The sequence below is a fragment of the Rattus rattus genome, chromosome 1 (genome assembly GCF_011064425.1).
Source record: "Rattus rattus isolate New Zealand chromosome 1, Rrattus_CSIRO_v1, whole genome shotgun sequence".
NCBI classification, from domain to species: Eukaryota; Metazoa; Chordata; class Mammalia; order Rodentia; family Muridae; genus Rattus; species Rattus rattus.
The window spans coordinates 118,652,609-118,666,812 of record NC_046154.1 but is presented as its reverse complement, the minus strand read 5'-3'; the positions used below and the strand labels follow the sequence as shown (position 1 = coordinate 118,666,812).

General features: G+C 41.4%; 1 protein-coding gene across 4 annotated transcripts in view; it reads right to left on the bottom strand.

Annotated features, from left to right (window-relative positions):
• Positions 1-14,204, bottom strand: part of Klhl32 (kelch like family member 32) — a 215,337-nt gene that overhangs the window by 161,406 nt on the left and 39,727 nt on the right. For all 4 annotated transcript variants that reach the window (XM_032905088.1, XM_032905100.1, XM_032905095.1 and 1 more), the window contains exon 2: positions 7,278-7,362. In XM_032905088.1, the coding sequence (XP_032760979.1) occupies positions 7,278-7,300 (23 nt within the window). In that variant the 5' untranslated portion in view covers positions 7,301-7,362. The remainder of the gene's footprint in view (positions 1-7,277; positions 7,363-14,204) is intronic.

Below are 14,204 nucleotides of genomic sequence, written 5' to 3'. Positions count from 1 at the left end.
GAGGGGAGGGGCAGGCACACTCTTCCTAATCTGTGACTCCCTCTCTAACTCCATTCTTCTCTAATTTTTGACTCACCATGAGTCTCCCTAGGATACATTAGCCTAATATAAAAAACTGAGCAAAAGAGTTGCACCTCACCACACTACACAACAAATATCAGAAGAAATTCATTTGCAACAAATGGGTCATGAGGCATACAGCTGCAATCCCAGCATTCAAGAAGCTGGGAAGCAGAGGATGCTGGGAAGCAGAGGATTTGAAGGTCATCCTTGGCTACAAAGTAAATTGGAGGTCAAGCTGAGCTCCAGGAGACCTACCTCTGTGGTGGGAAAATTGCCCTTTGCAAATGAAAACATCAATTAAAAGTTAAAATATATCCATTTCCAATCTCTGTACAATGTAATCATTGTGCTGGATTCATGGATGGACTATTTTTCTTTTTATTTCCTGAGTTTGCTAGACTTACCGCTTACTGCTTCATTTTCTACCCCTTCCTAACCAATGTATCCTATGTCCTTTCAAAAGTCCTACTTGAACTTCAACAATTTTCTAAAATGAGATAGAAATGATGCCAGGAACTCATAATACAAACTGAATCTATGAATGTCTAATGGAGAATTCTAGCTTAGATCATCAAAACTCTCTCTACATCACTCCAAATTTTTAGAAGATGTACCAGGCTCTGACCAGTGAGCTATGTCATTGCTAAGTTACTCCCGAAGGGTGACAAGGGTATTATGCCCTGTTTCCAAACAGTGAACTCCTTTGAACGCTGAATAAAAGTACCTAAGGCTGCCTGAACATGCACTCTCCCTACCTGACAATTCTGTGCTCAGGGCCAGTATGAAAAAGTGTTATTCAGAGGAAACCAAACATTCTCCACATTGTGGCTTTATGTGACAGGGCTCTAAATTACTTCTGTCAATTGGCTGGCAAAGTAGAATTAAACACAAATCTCTCCCTTAAAATTAACCCAGTTCTTCCTGTGAAAAGTCAGTGTAGTCGGCGAGCTCTAGGGAACGTTTCCTCCTGGGAAGCCTTGAAGTCCAAGAACTATGGGAAGAAAATAACTCTAGAGAAAGCGAGGCTACAGGAAGCTCTTGTGGGAAGACGGAAGGATATTTTCAGCAGAGCCCTTGAATATTCATCTGTGGCTCCTGTGGTAGGCAGGCTTTCGAAATCTAAAAGTCACTTTCAGAAACATAAATAGTTCTTTACACAAATTTCTATGTAAAGCCTAGAATGTGGATTAATTAGTATCATTAAGTAAAAGAACCCGGTGGAAAGAAACAAGAATTCTTTATCAGCAAGGTGGAACGCTAGGATAGCCTGAAAAAGCTTTTCTAAAATGATGACATTTTCACAGTTAGCAATTATATTGCTTACAATTTTCAGCCAATTATCCTGCGTGATATGTAATTACTAATTACAATTAACAATTTAGTCTTCCTAATAACCCTAAGAGAAAGTACTATTGACACCTATGTTTTACAGATGAGAATACCAAAATTCTTGATCATGAATAAAAAAAAAAACAAAAAAACTAATGTTAAAAACAAAATGATATAATTCCCTTTTCTGCTTTAAAAAAAAAACCAAGATGTCTGTGAGAAAGGTCTCCAAAACTTATGCCCAAGGTGACAAAAATTTCAATGACTCCTATTGAGTTTATACTTACACATAAGTAGCCTCAAAATTAACCCTTTTGAGTAATATATGAAAGCATTATGTTATGGAATGGAAGCATTATAACTTTAGAAACTGCATTTGAAACTTTCACAATGTCCTTTCTCCTCTTTTATGTCCCCATAAATGAATTCTGAAATTTCATTTGTAGTAGAATAAGGGTGCATTAAAATAATTGGATTAAAATCTTATATTTCCAAATCTAGTGCATGATCCATGCCTGAATCAGTATTTGTACTTAGATATCTGTTGAAAGAGTAGATCTTGGCAGGGAGAGAGCAGCTGCGAACTGCAGTTTGGGAAACACTGAAGGGCTAAGCTCTTGAACAACAGTGATGCTCCTTGGCTTCACAGACTAATAGCTCAGCTTGGAACAGTCAGTCCTAAAGAACACCATACGCTGACATAGAAGACAATACTTGGCAGAAGAGCCTAAATATTTTATAACCAAAATGTTATGGGTTCTTAAAAGGCAGAAATAAATACTCTGGCATTTGGCAAGAAACAAAGGCCCACAGCTCAGCAAGTCTCAATAAGTCATCATTGTATCCTCAAAGCACTTTCCCACTTTTCCCTCAGCTATAAAGCTGCAAAAGCCCTCACCTCTGTAAACCCGACGGCACCCGTGTGCACAGGACAGCCAAAAGAGAGGAGGCTCACTTCACCCGGCTAATTATCATGCACTGGGAACAACAGGAATCGAAGGCTACAGTGTATCATGCGGAAATAAAAGAAAGCTGGGGCAGATGGATACTTGTCACTAGCTCCCTCTGCCCTGAGACGAAATGGGGAACCAGCACACTCACCTCCCAGGTCTTTTTACTACTGGGAAACAAAGAAGGGAAAAAAAACTGTTTTAAAAACTTTCCAGATAGCTAGGGAAAGACTCCAGGAAGGCTCCGCGTTTCTGGGGGGGGGGGGATTCAGGGTTGAGAAGATGCTTAAAACTGGAGAAATTCTTCCATGAAAGAAACGGTACAGCTCAAAATCCACAGCTAGATAGAAGGTACCTGGGCTCCCCAAGTGCATCACCAGTACTGTCTTCTGTGGGGGTCCCAAGAGCTGTATTGCTAAGACAATACACTAGCGACATGGGGCTACTGAACACTCAAAATAGGTTAGTACAAGTTGAGGTGTACTCTCAAAAAAGGTATGAAAAGAGGACTTAATATATCTCATTAATACATTAATACTTTTATACTGAAGTTTAGGCTATGATTTGGGATACACTGATTTATATGAAATACATCACTAAGATTAATCAGAGTTGTTTCTTCATTCCTTCTTTTAAAATGTATCTACTTTAAACCATACATGCATCCTATTACGGTTCTATTTCCAAGTCCACAAGCTCACAGGCACCCTATGAGGCCAGCTGCCACTGTCAGTGAGCACCGTTCCTGCATCTCACAGGGCTTCCCCAGGTCTCTGGTATCACAGCAGGAAACCCAGACTCCCCCAGCAGCTGATTGACTTTAGCAGTGCCAGGGAGTTAGTACCAGGCTGGTCACATGCCAGCATCTAGTAATGGGGAGATTCATTCAGGAAGTCCCAGGGAATAGGACTAATCATGACTTTGAGCCTGTAACTTTCATTCTGGAAGCGATCACGAAAACTAGGAAATCAAATGCAGGGCACGCATCTGACAGTGTCCTCCCGCTCATTCGGAATCCCTGCTTCAGTGCAGATGGCTACTTTGAGTGCATGGAGTTAACGCTTCCATCCCAGAAATCCCAACGGGTCTCATTTTCATTTATTCATTTAACTGAACTCAGAAAGTTCTTAAGATGTAAATTCTAAAACAACTCTATGCTTTTTCATTACACATTTCAAATGTAAAAGTTTTGTAGATTTCTCTTTTAATGTTTACCTACTACTTAACAGAGTAAAGATATATTTTATACGTTTTAATAGTAAAAGAATGCTACTTATTAACGTGGGCAGGCTGTTAAAAGATTCTGTAGTGGAATTAATTCTATTTTTATATAATATTTTATAAACTCTATAAGGTGGATGTTAGAAATAAAAATAGCAATAATAATAAGCCTAAATTAAAACACAATTAACAAATATTAAGACTATGGAGAAAGTTAGTTATAAATGAACAGCTCTCTATACCCCTTCGCTCATCCAAGAAACTTTTGTTCTGCCTTGCTATTCTACATACCGGAAATAAAATACCAATAAATAAAATGTGGCAACGGTATCACAGAATATTCGGTTTCCAGGGCAGTGACAAACTAAGTGCTCTCACCTTCCCAAAGGAGAAAATATCTAAGGCACAGATGGATGAGTTACCACCCTCATGCAAAGAAGAGAAGAGAAGATGTATGCAGGAAAAGATACTCGAAAGCTTAGGCCTATGTCAGCAGGGAGCCCAGAAAGGCTGACACACTCTTCTACAGAAAGCAGTGGCTGAAACTGAGGGTTGCAGTGAACTGAGTCACCACAGATGAGGTGATGACAACTCACGCAGGATGTGTGGGCCAGGACAACCAAGAGCCATGGAAATTCTAAGAAAAGGTCAACTGGATTACAGATCCAAAAGCAGTTAGGGAGACTGGGCCAGATTAGAGCAGTTTGGGACCATGGTAACAGCTAGGTTCTATCTGAGCCCTGCCCTGAACCATCAATATAATGTTTCAGAGAGGTGAACAGATATGAAAACTATTCATGGGGAGAGTTAGGAGCCTTGGTGACAGGCTAGATATGGATATGGATGGGAAAGGGGTTTCATGGAGATGCTCATATTTATAAAACTTGATATCCCAATAGCAGGCCCCTGGAAAAGAAGAACATAATGACCTCATCTTGGGATATATTAAATTGGAGTTGTCTTAAAGACTTTGTTCCAAGTGTAGATGTCAGAAACACAGCTTGATTCATAGGTCTGAAGCTCAGAACAGAGTCTTGGCTATGGACACATAATTTGTACTTCTCAGAGAGAAACCGACAGAGCCCAGCTGTCCCAAGAACACAGTAAAAACCGCTCACATGGAAAAAGCGACCAAGAGCACAGAAGCAGGCCACGGCTTGGCTTGCTTCTTCGGGGGCCAGGAAATAGAAGCACCAGAAACAGTTGTAACACTCGGGGCATTTGGAGGCTTGTTTGATTTAAAGATTTTTGTGAACTGGATAGCATAGGTCATTCAGTTCATCTGAGTGAGAATTTTCACAGGCAAATCCCACAAAAACAACAGGAAAAATTAGGGGTTGAGCAAAGTTTCAGAATTCAAACCAGCTAAGAAGGGAAGCTAGCAACAAAATGACTCCTAACAACACTGTGCTAACTCACAGACCGAGGGCCCACTCGGTCCTAAATGGTTGGTTTGTCTCCAGCCAATCCCTCCTCTCAGAGCTCGGGGAAGCCCGCAGAAGAGGAGGTGGAAAGATCCCAGAGGAGATGAAGGGTTATCAAGGAAGTAAGGCTTTCAAGACACCTAATCCAGGAGGACCAAGGAACATAGGAACTCCCAGAGATCATGGTAACATGCACAGAGTGTGCACGTATCTGTGCTGGATGAGGTCCCAGTGATAAGAAAAGAAGTGAACAAAAGTCCTCACCCCTGATCCAGAAACTATGTCAAATTCATAACTGCCTATAAATGAAACTTTAGTTTTCCCCAACAGAATCTCCCTGGGGATACAAGCCACTCCCACAGCCACGCCCCATGGCCAGCAGCAGTAGCTGTTTAACATACAAAGAACTCAATGGCATTTATGAGAAAGGTAAACCTGCAAACCAGAAGCGAATCCACGGTAGGAGGAACCTCAGACATGAATTGACTAATGGGGGTCACAAGATCCATCCTGTGGCTGCGGTAGAATGAGACTGGGTGGAAGAAAAAGTTCTCTGGAGAAAAGCAGGCTGAGGATCCCAGGGCCTGCAATCTGGGCGGCTCTTCCATAAAGGGGCTGTGCTGCGGAAGAAGACGGGACAGCATTCATGGCCCTGTTGCAACAGTTCCAAGGGGTATAATGGAAGCCGGAGAGGAGGGGAGGCAGGGCTCTGGGCGGGAGCGGGGAAGGATATGACTACACAGTGAAAGACACAGCAGAAGGAGGGGAACTGATCACCATAAATTGCAGGCTTAAGGTGAGAAATCACTTGGAGAACACACACTCATTCTGGTACCAAGGAACAAATTGTCTGAAGTGGTACCATGTAAATACCATAGGCCATGTGCACCATACAGGCAGGGCACCAGATCCAGCCCAGGGCTTCTTGGCCTTGGTGCTAACTGTATTCTGAGATAGGCTGTCTCTTGTTTTGAGCACCTGTCCTACACTGTAAGATGTTCAGCACAGTGAGTAGCTGAAATCAACTGTACCTGGATCCCCGATGATAAGAAATACTGCTAGTCCTTGAACGCCGTTCCCTAATTCTCCACTGAGAATGACTGGCTGCAACGAACTCACAAGAGGCATGGAGAGGTGTCACACATGCTCACGAGAGGCATGGAGAGGTGTCACACCTGCTCAGGCAACACCACCGATTCTGAACTTATTTTGGAACTAATCATCTCTAATTGCTTCAGACAGCTTTATTTAACAGAAATATCTAATTCCTCACACTCCACAGATATTCCTCAGTTTTATTACCTCTCTTCTTATCTCTTCTAGAGACCTTTGGACTACTTCCTCTGAAACTGACGGGAACTTGCCTCCGAGCAGAATGACCGCCATGCCATATACTTCTCTCTGGCTGCCTCTCAGATTTTACCACAAAGCTCCCTCCTGCCTTGGTGCATTTCCCAGCTCAGCTCATCCCTGGGATCTCAGGCTTACTTCTTTCCTGTGTTTGCGCCGCACTGTTCCATCAGGACAGTTTTCACACTGGCATCTGCATTGCGGGTAGTGTAGCCATTTCTCCCACAGAATTCCCAGTTTATGAAGGAATAAATCAAATTCTGTATTAAAATACTTATTCAATAAATAAATATTCAAAAACTATTATCAGGAACTTCTGATCCTCCCCAAACCGATTGCATTAAAGGGGTCAATATTCAGAGACAGAACAGTTTTCTACAAATTTTCGTCATGTATCTTTACAGTGATTTGCCTTTTACTCAAAGGGTTGCCATCCCAAGCAAGAAAAAGACAAAAAGTAGTATTGGCCAAAGACTCACAAGGCTTTCTAGGTTTGATCAAGAGGTCTCAGTGGTTCATCCTTTTTCAAAATACCCAAATCACAAAAAATTATGATTGTTTTGTTTATTTAGTCAAATGGTGCTCAGTCTGTGCCCTGTACTCAGTGCTCAGTGTTCTGTGTTCAGTGCTCTGTGCTCAATGATCAATGCTCTGTGCTCAGTACTCTATGCTTAGTGCTCTGTGTTCAGTGCTCTGTGCTCAGTGCTGAATACACAGTGCTCTGTGCTCAATGCTCAGTGCTCAGTGCTCTGTGCTCAGTACTCAGTGCTCTGTGCTCTGTGTTCAGTGCTCTGTGCTCTGTATTCTGTTCTCAGTGCTCAGTGCTCTGTGCTCAGTGCTCAGTGCTCAGTCCTCAGTGCTCTGTGCTCTGTGCTCAGCACTGTCGTGTTCCCAGGTTCAGCTAGCTACACTGAAAAGGGGATCCTCCTTCAGTGGGTACCTGAGGCAGTGTTCAGACGGCATCCTCCAGCTGGTTCCTCAGACTCAGGCTTAGAAGGTTTCAGAAGAATCCGCAAGCATTCCAGCTGCATTAAAGAGTATAAGAAAGGAAGGAAAAGTGAGGGAAAAAATGCAAAGAACATTCTAGAAGCTCATGGCACTAATGCCTCAGAACACCAAGGAGAGACCTGTAGGAATCGAACGCTGACATTTCACATCCCCTCACCATTTTCCTTAACATGCTCTTGATGGTTTTAAACTTTCAGGTTTTTGACATTTTTAGAGTCTTGAGTATAGAATGTACACTGTGTTTCTCAATAATAGCTAACTAAAGATTGAAAGGAAAACTATCAAATAGTCAAAGGGAACAGATAAGATCTTATGAGCTACACCTACAGTGATTGGAACCACAGATACTCTCCATGGAAATGTAAGTTTCCTTCCAAGCAGGATTAGTGAAATCGGTTTAAACCACGGACCTACTGGGCAAGTACATACAGAAAGATGCTTTTTCTACTCGAGGAGATGATTTCTGAGAACTCACTGAAGAAGCAGCACACAGAGAGGATGGAAATGGGGAGGAAATGAAAGCCGGGTTCTCACAGCAGCTTCAGGGGTAGCATACAAGAACAGGTGTATGCTCGTCAGGCCTGAAGCTCCTTGCCTGTGCACAGTCCCCATCCATGCGTGCTACCCGCCGATCGATGATGCCTTTGTTTTTAATTAGTGATGTAACTCTAAGCAGAAAAATAAATTATTTGAGCAGTCTGGGACCTGGTCCATGACTGCATTTTACAACTCTCATTAGAGAGAATCGCTTGCACTCTGTAAAATACCCAAGTGCCAAATTTAATTATAATTTGGATAAGCTAAATAGGCATCCTTCTGTCTCAATTTTAGTTTGAAAAGCAGCAGTAATAGGGTAAAAATGCTTGTTTATGAAAGGGATGCATTAAACTGTGCTTCTGGTTTATACGATAAAATATTTGTAACCTGATAAAATATAGCATTTACTACATTATAAAGAAACCTGAAATAGGTATGATTTTGAAATACTTAATGAAATCACCATTGTTTGGTCATTTGATTATCACTGGATATTGGGTTGTTTCAAACATTCATTCCATACAATTTTACCTTGTAGTCCTTTTTAATTATTATAAGTAGGCTATTCTTTCACTTATACCCAGCGTAAGTTCTGACAAAAGCTAGAGTGAGCATCGTTCTCCCCTGCTCCATCATGGGTGAGCAGAGCAGACGGTCAGAATAATTCAAGGCACATTGTTTAATTAGCTGAGAGACTTGCTTAGCAACCTATTATTGCTATGGTGTCCCTCACAGTGTGGTTTATAAGCTCTATGCTGTGATAGCAAACAGAAACAGAGACAAACACTTGAGCTTTGAAATGGGAAAGGGTATTTATTACAGATAGTTAAAAAAAATCTTACTCTTTTAAAAATCCTAGGCTTTAAACATTTATCTAATAATCCAGCAAATTGAGAAAAGAATTGTAAAGGTTAGAACATTTATCAATAGGGGATTATATTTAATCTGATACATTTCAAACAGTAAGTGATGGAAAAATTATAAAGTGAATTCAATTTCCTCCTAGATATACTCACTACCTGTAGTACAGCAAAGTAAATCAGTTTTTATCCAAAATTATCTACATCCCACATGGTTTAATTCAATGAATACAGCATTTTAAGACGAGTCAAAATGAATTAAGAATGTAGCATCATAGAAAAGCTTTCTTACTGTTTATTATTTACTATTACTTTCAACATATTTTCTACTTCCTGTATATAATATATTGGGTAAAATTTAGATTTATGGGCAAATATATTTGTTTTATGAACACTTTCATAGATAGGATGGTGGACCAGAGGAGACACGTCCTTCCACAGCCTTATTTTGCTTTTCCCCTGCTTGGAACCTTCCTAATCTATGGCTCTTAACCCCCCCAAGAGCTCTGGAAACTTTGGTCAGTCTCGTCTTCCTCTTCCGCAGAATCCTCTGAATCCAGGGTTGTCCAGCTTGGTGAAACGTCAGCAAGAACATGTTATGAAAACAGAGAGTTGTCCTTAAGACACTCTGTTCTGTGTTCACCACCCACTCCACACCTAGCACAGCCTTTAGGGGGAGTGTGATGCTCACTGGGAAGCACAAGAAGAGGTCCCTCTTCTGTGAATTGAGAACTATCACCTTGGAAGACTCTTAACTCTGGCCATCTCACACTTTTCTGAGGCCACCAGTATAGCAAGAGTGCTCTCCTAATTCATGTCTAGTCAGGTTTTTCTGAGTCCTTTGCCTAGGTAGGCCCTTTCATCGCATATATTCAAGAGCTTTGTGATCAAGCACTAAATACATAAGTTGTTTCAGTGAACTGAGAATTCACTGATGCCACACTACTGTGAAGGAGAAAATGTTTATAAAACTAGGAGCCATATATTAGAATTTTACTGTTGTTCATTCAGCTTCTTGGATCAGCCTAACAGATTCTGGGAGGAAAGAGAACACCCCACCGGTGTGTAATTAGTATACACAAGCAAGGCTGTGAAGGATATCAGAATATTCCACTGCAAAATATACATCTTCCCCACATGGCAATACACTGAGCTAACGGCTAAGAACCAGCAGATACAGAATATGCTTTAAAAGCGACCCGTGTTTTCCCTTTTCAAGTGAAATTTCCATCCAGAGGTTAATTTGTCACAGCATCTTAGTAAGCAGATGTTAAATTCCTTTATTCTACACAAATATGAGTTGCGTGGTGATCATCTCAGATGATAAGTGTGTTGACGAATTACTTTTCTTTTACATTTGGCTACTATGCCTAACATGTCAAAGATGAATCCCTTTTGATACCATCTTAATCCATAATAGTTTGAAAGGAGGAAAAATTCTGAGAGGAAGATCTTGAGGGTACTTTTGACCACTGCCAAATTACTTGTGATAATGTCAAAACTAGGAAAGGAGTTCTGCTGTTTCTTTGTTTAAGTAATAGTGTGTGTGTGTGTGTGTGTGTGTGTGTGTGTGTGTGTGTGTGTTTAGTATAAAATAGAGTTAATTCAGGGCATGGGGAGAGGAATTGAGAGGGTAGTAGAGACAGAGAAAGGCACAGAGAGAGAGAGAGAGAGAGAGAGAGAGAGAGAAAGAGGAGGAGGAGAAAAGAAAAATAGGAGGAGGGAAAGAGGAGGAGGAGGAGGAGGAGGAGGAGGGAGGAGGAGGAAGAGGAGGAGGAGGAGAGGCCAGTCATGGAGAGAAATGGGGAAGGGGATGGGGAAAGAAGGGGAGCAGAAGAGAAAGCAAGAAGGCGAGAGAGCAAGTGGTGTGTTTAATAAGATGCACTTTAAAAAATATTTTTGATCTAAGGTTACTTGAATCCTTGGATGCTGGACCCACAGATACAGAGAACTAACTAACAACACAAATTGAGCATAATGAAGTCAGGTTTCAGACCCAGAGGATTGTAGAGTCCATATTTTCAACTATACTTAGCACCAAAAAATGGTGCATATTCCAGGATACAGTTACCTTAAGGTGCTCACAAGCCTCAAGACAGAAGAGTCAAGAGTTAAGGTTGGCCAGTTTTTATGTCACAGGCTAAAGTCATTTGAGAAGAAGGAACCTCAGGTCTGTGCTGATGCCAGAAACCATTCGGAAGTCCATAATCCATGCTGCCACCATCCATATAGAGCAAATACACTACTTTCACAGTGATACCAATGACTGCAGATGCACAATTGAGAAAGAGGGATGTGGAAGACTTCTGTGACAACCCCTATCACCACTGCAACACCACCCCTCTCCCCAAAATAGTAAGAGCCTAGGCAGGAAGTCATCAGAGAGGACTCTTTAAAGTAGGATACTAGGGTATCACCCTCCACAACAGATGGCTTCCAGCAGGGATGCAGGAGGGGTAGGACTCAGCTCCATTGAGGGGGCAAGCCAAGGAGCATTTGACTACACCCCAGTGAGTATATAAATAACTTTTTTTTTGCTGAGTGGGAGGTAACAAGGTTTGAGAGGACAGGGAAAGGCTGGGAAGCAAATTTTTTAGGGGTAATTTCATGTAAAATCCCCAAAGAATCAATAAAAAATTTATGTTGGGAAAAAACGAGAGAAAATACTCATAACAGACTGGCCTGTGTCACAAGCCTATAGAGCATTTTCTTAATTGGTCATTGATGTGGGAGAGCCACCATTCATGGGTAGGTAGTCCTGGGTGCTATTTTTAAAAAAGTAATCGATAAGAGACAAGCCAGTAAGCTAGTAAGCCAGTAAGCTAGTAAGCCAGTAAGCAGCAATCCTCCATGGCCTCTGCATCAGCTCCTGCCTCCAGGTTCCTGCCTCCAATTCCTCCCAGATGTCACTGAATGATGGACTAAATGTTTTCTTCTCTAAGTTGATTTTGGACATGTGTTTTATTGCAGTAATAGAAACCTTGAGACATAAGGCAGTATCAGCTCAGCACAGAAAAGGTTTCCTATCATTTATGGTTCTCCAAGTTCATAAAGGAACATTTCTACCACAAGGAAAACCTAGAACAAACTATATGTTCCCAATCCTGCCTGATCTATAAAGAATTGGGACTATAGCTACCAGCTCTTGGTGTCTCCCAAAGGGCCCCCTGCTGCAGGCCGAATTATGCCCTCAAAACAATTCATATGTGGAGCTCTTAATCTCTAATACCTCAATAACAAGACTTCTAAGGAGGTAATTAAAGTTACAGATCATGAGTCAGTCCTAATCTAATAGTGTCCACACAACAAAAGCTTAGGGCCCAACCAATTGTTGCATAGTAATCTCCTGTGAGATTAAAAAAAAAAACAAACAAACAAACAAAAAAAAACTCCATCTTGGAGGAACATTCACTAAAATTCAAGCTCTAAAGGGATGTTCCATCCTGCAGGGAAGCTCTTTAAACTCAAGACATAATCAATAGAGCTGGAGAGGTCCCTGAAACTGAGCAATTTCATCAGGCCCCTCCCTCCCCAACCTGATAAAGCAGTGAGGACTTCTGAGAAATACTCAGACCAACCAAGCTGCCTACAAGAGGCAGAAATCATTCTCACTGCCTGAAAGAAGCTCAGACAAACTTTATAAAGAGCTTCCTGACAGCTCTGTAGTCCTTTCAGGTTTCCAGCTATCATGAACTTTTTGGTGATACAGCTGTCTTTGAGTCATTTCTGCTCACGTAACCCAGGAAAACCCATTGCTCCACCCATTTGCACTTTGGTAGCAACCTTACTTCTTGGTCTGTCATTGGTTTTCTCTCTGGAGTGAGTACACAGTTGTTCAAATTAGTGCCAGGAATAGTGCCACATACCACCACATAAAAGACAATCTATGTAAAGACACAGAAATACAGCAGCCTTGTGTAAGGCAAGAAAAGAGGTCTCAGAAACCAACTGTGTTGACGTTATCAAATTGGCTAGCATTCAAAAAATGTGAGAAAATAATAAACATCTCTGTGATAAATATCTCTGTGATATTTGCTATTCAGTCCTTGGAATCTAAGGTTCCCCCAGGGAAAGGTGCAGTTTTAGCATGGATCCTCCACTCACCTGTCATATTGCCATTGTTCTACTCTGTGATTATAACCAATTTGATCTCTAGCCATTGCTGTCAAGCCCCCCAGTTTGCTCCAAGTTACTGTGGCTCAGAGGCTATATTCAACCCAATGACCGCATTGCTCACAGGTCTATGGCAAACTGTGCTCTAGTCAGGTGAAGCTGGGTCATGGATGATTGAAAAACTTCTAACACAAATGTCTCTCGAGATAGCTCCCTCTTCACTCTTGACCCATTAGATCATCTGGCTCCCATTTTTGCGTCTCTAAATCTGTGCTCATTTTTCTGTGAGAAGTTAAAACATAACACTGTCCACAGAAATTCCCTCCAGGAAGAGTCTTAGGTTTCTACACACACATGCTTGTTCCATGAAAGCCTACTCCATTTCAGATTATATAATAACTACAGAGGACCAAACAAGAGAATTGTCAATAATGTCAAATCCTAACTCTGCCATACGGCTAAAGCACATGCTACCTCTTAACACTCCATATCTAAGGCTGAGTTGTGTTCCTGTATCATTTCTTAATAATGTAAAATGTTGTTTACTCATTGGGCCTTCTACCAAGCTTTTACCCATCATAAAAAACCCCACCAATTTATCACAAATGACAACATATGATAAGGATAGGAGCCTGATGCAAGATTCTAACCTTTATGCATGAAATATCCATTACTTCCTCAAAATCACAGAAGTATAATTACCAGCACTCAAAGAATCCTCGAATGATTAGGTTTAACAACATTCTCTTGTAGAAGTGTGTAAGGGTTATCCAACACTCACCTGACATTACAGACACCACCCACCCACCCTCACAGCCTCTGTGGCTCATGACCTTGGAAGGTGGAACAGTCTAGGAGGTAGAAGATAACTAAGTGAAGTAGTTTCATTGAGTGAAAGCCCACAAAGGTGGGCTTTTAGTAACTTAGCCACGGATGTCACCAATGTTCCTGTAAGTGACTCCAATAAACACTGGTTCATCTAACTAGACATGGTGACGTTCTGGGAGACATTGGGAGAAGGGAAAGAATTTGATAAAAATACATTCTATGTACAACAATTTAAATTTTTGTCAGGAGCCATCTAGGAAAGGCTAAAGGCAAATAAGTAAGCTTTCTTTTTTTTTTTTTAATTAACTTGAGTATTTCTTATATACATTTCAAGTGTTATTCCCTTTCCCAGTTTCCGGGCAAACATCCCCATCCCCCCTAGCCTTCTTTGTGAGTGTTCCCCTCCCCATCCTCCCCCCATTGCCACCCTCCCCCCAACAATCTAGTTCACTGGGGGTTCAGTCTTAGCAGGACCCAGGGCTTCCCCTTCCACTGGTGCTCTTACTAGGATATTCATTGCT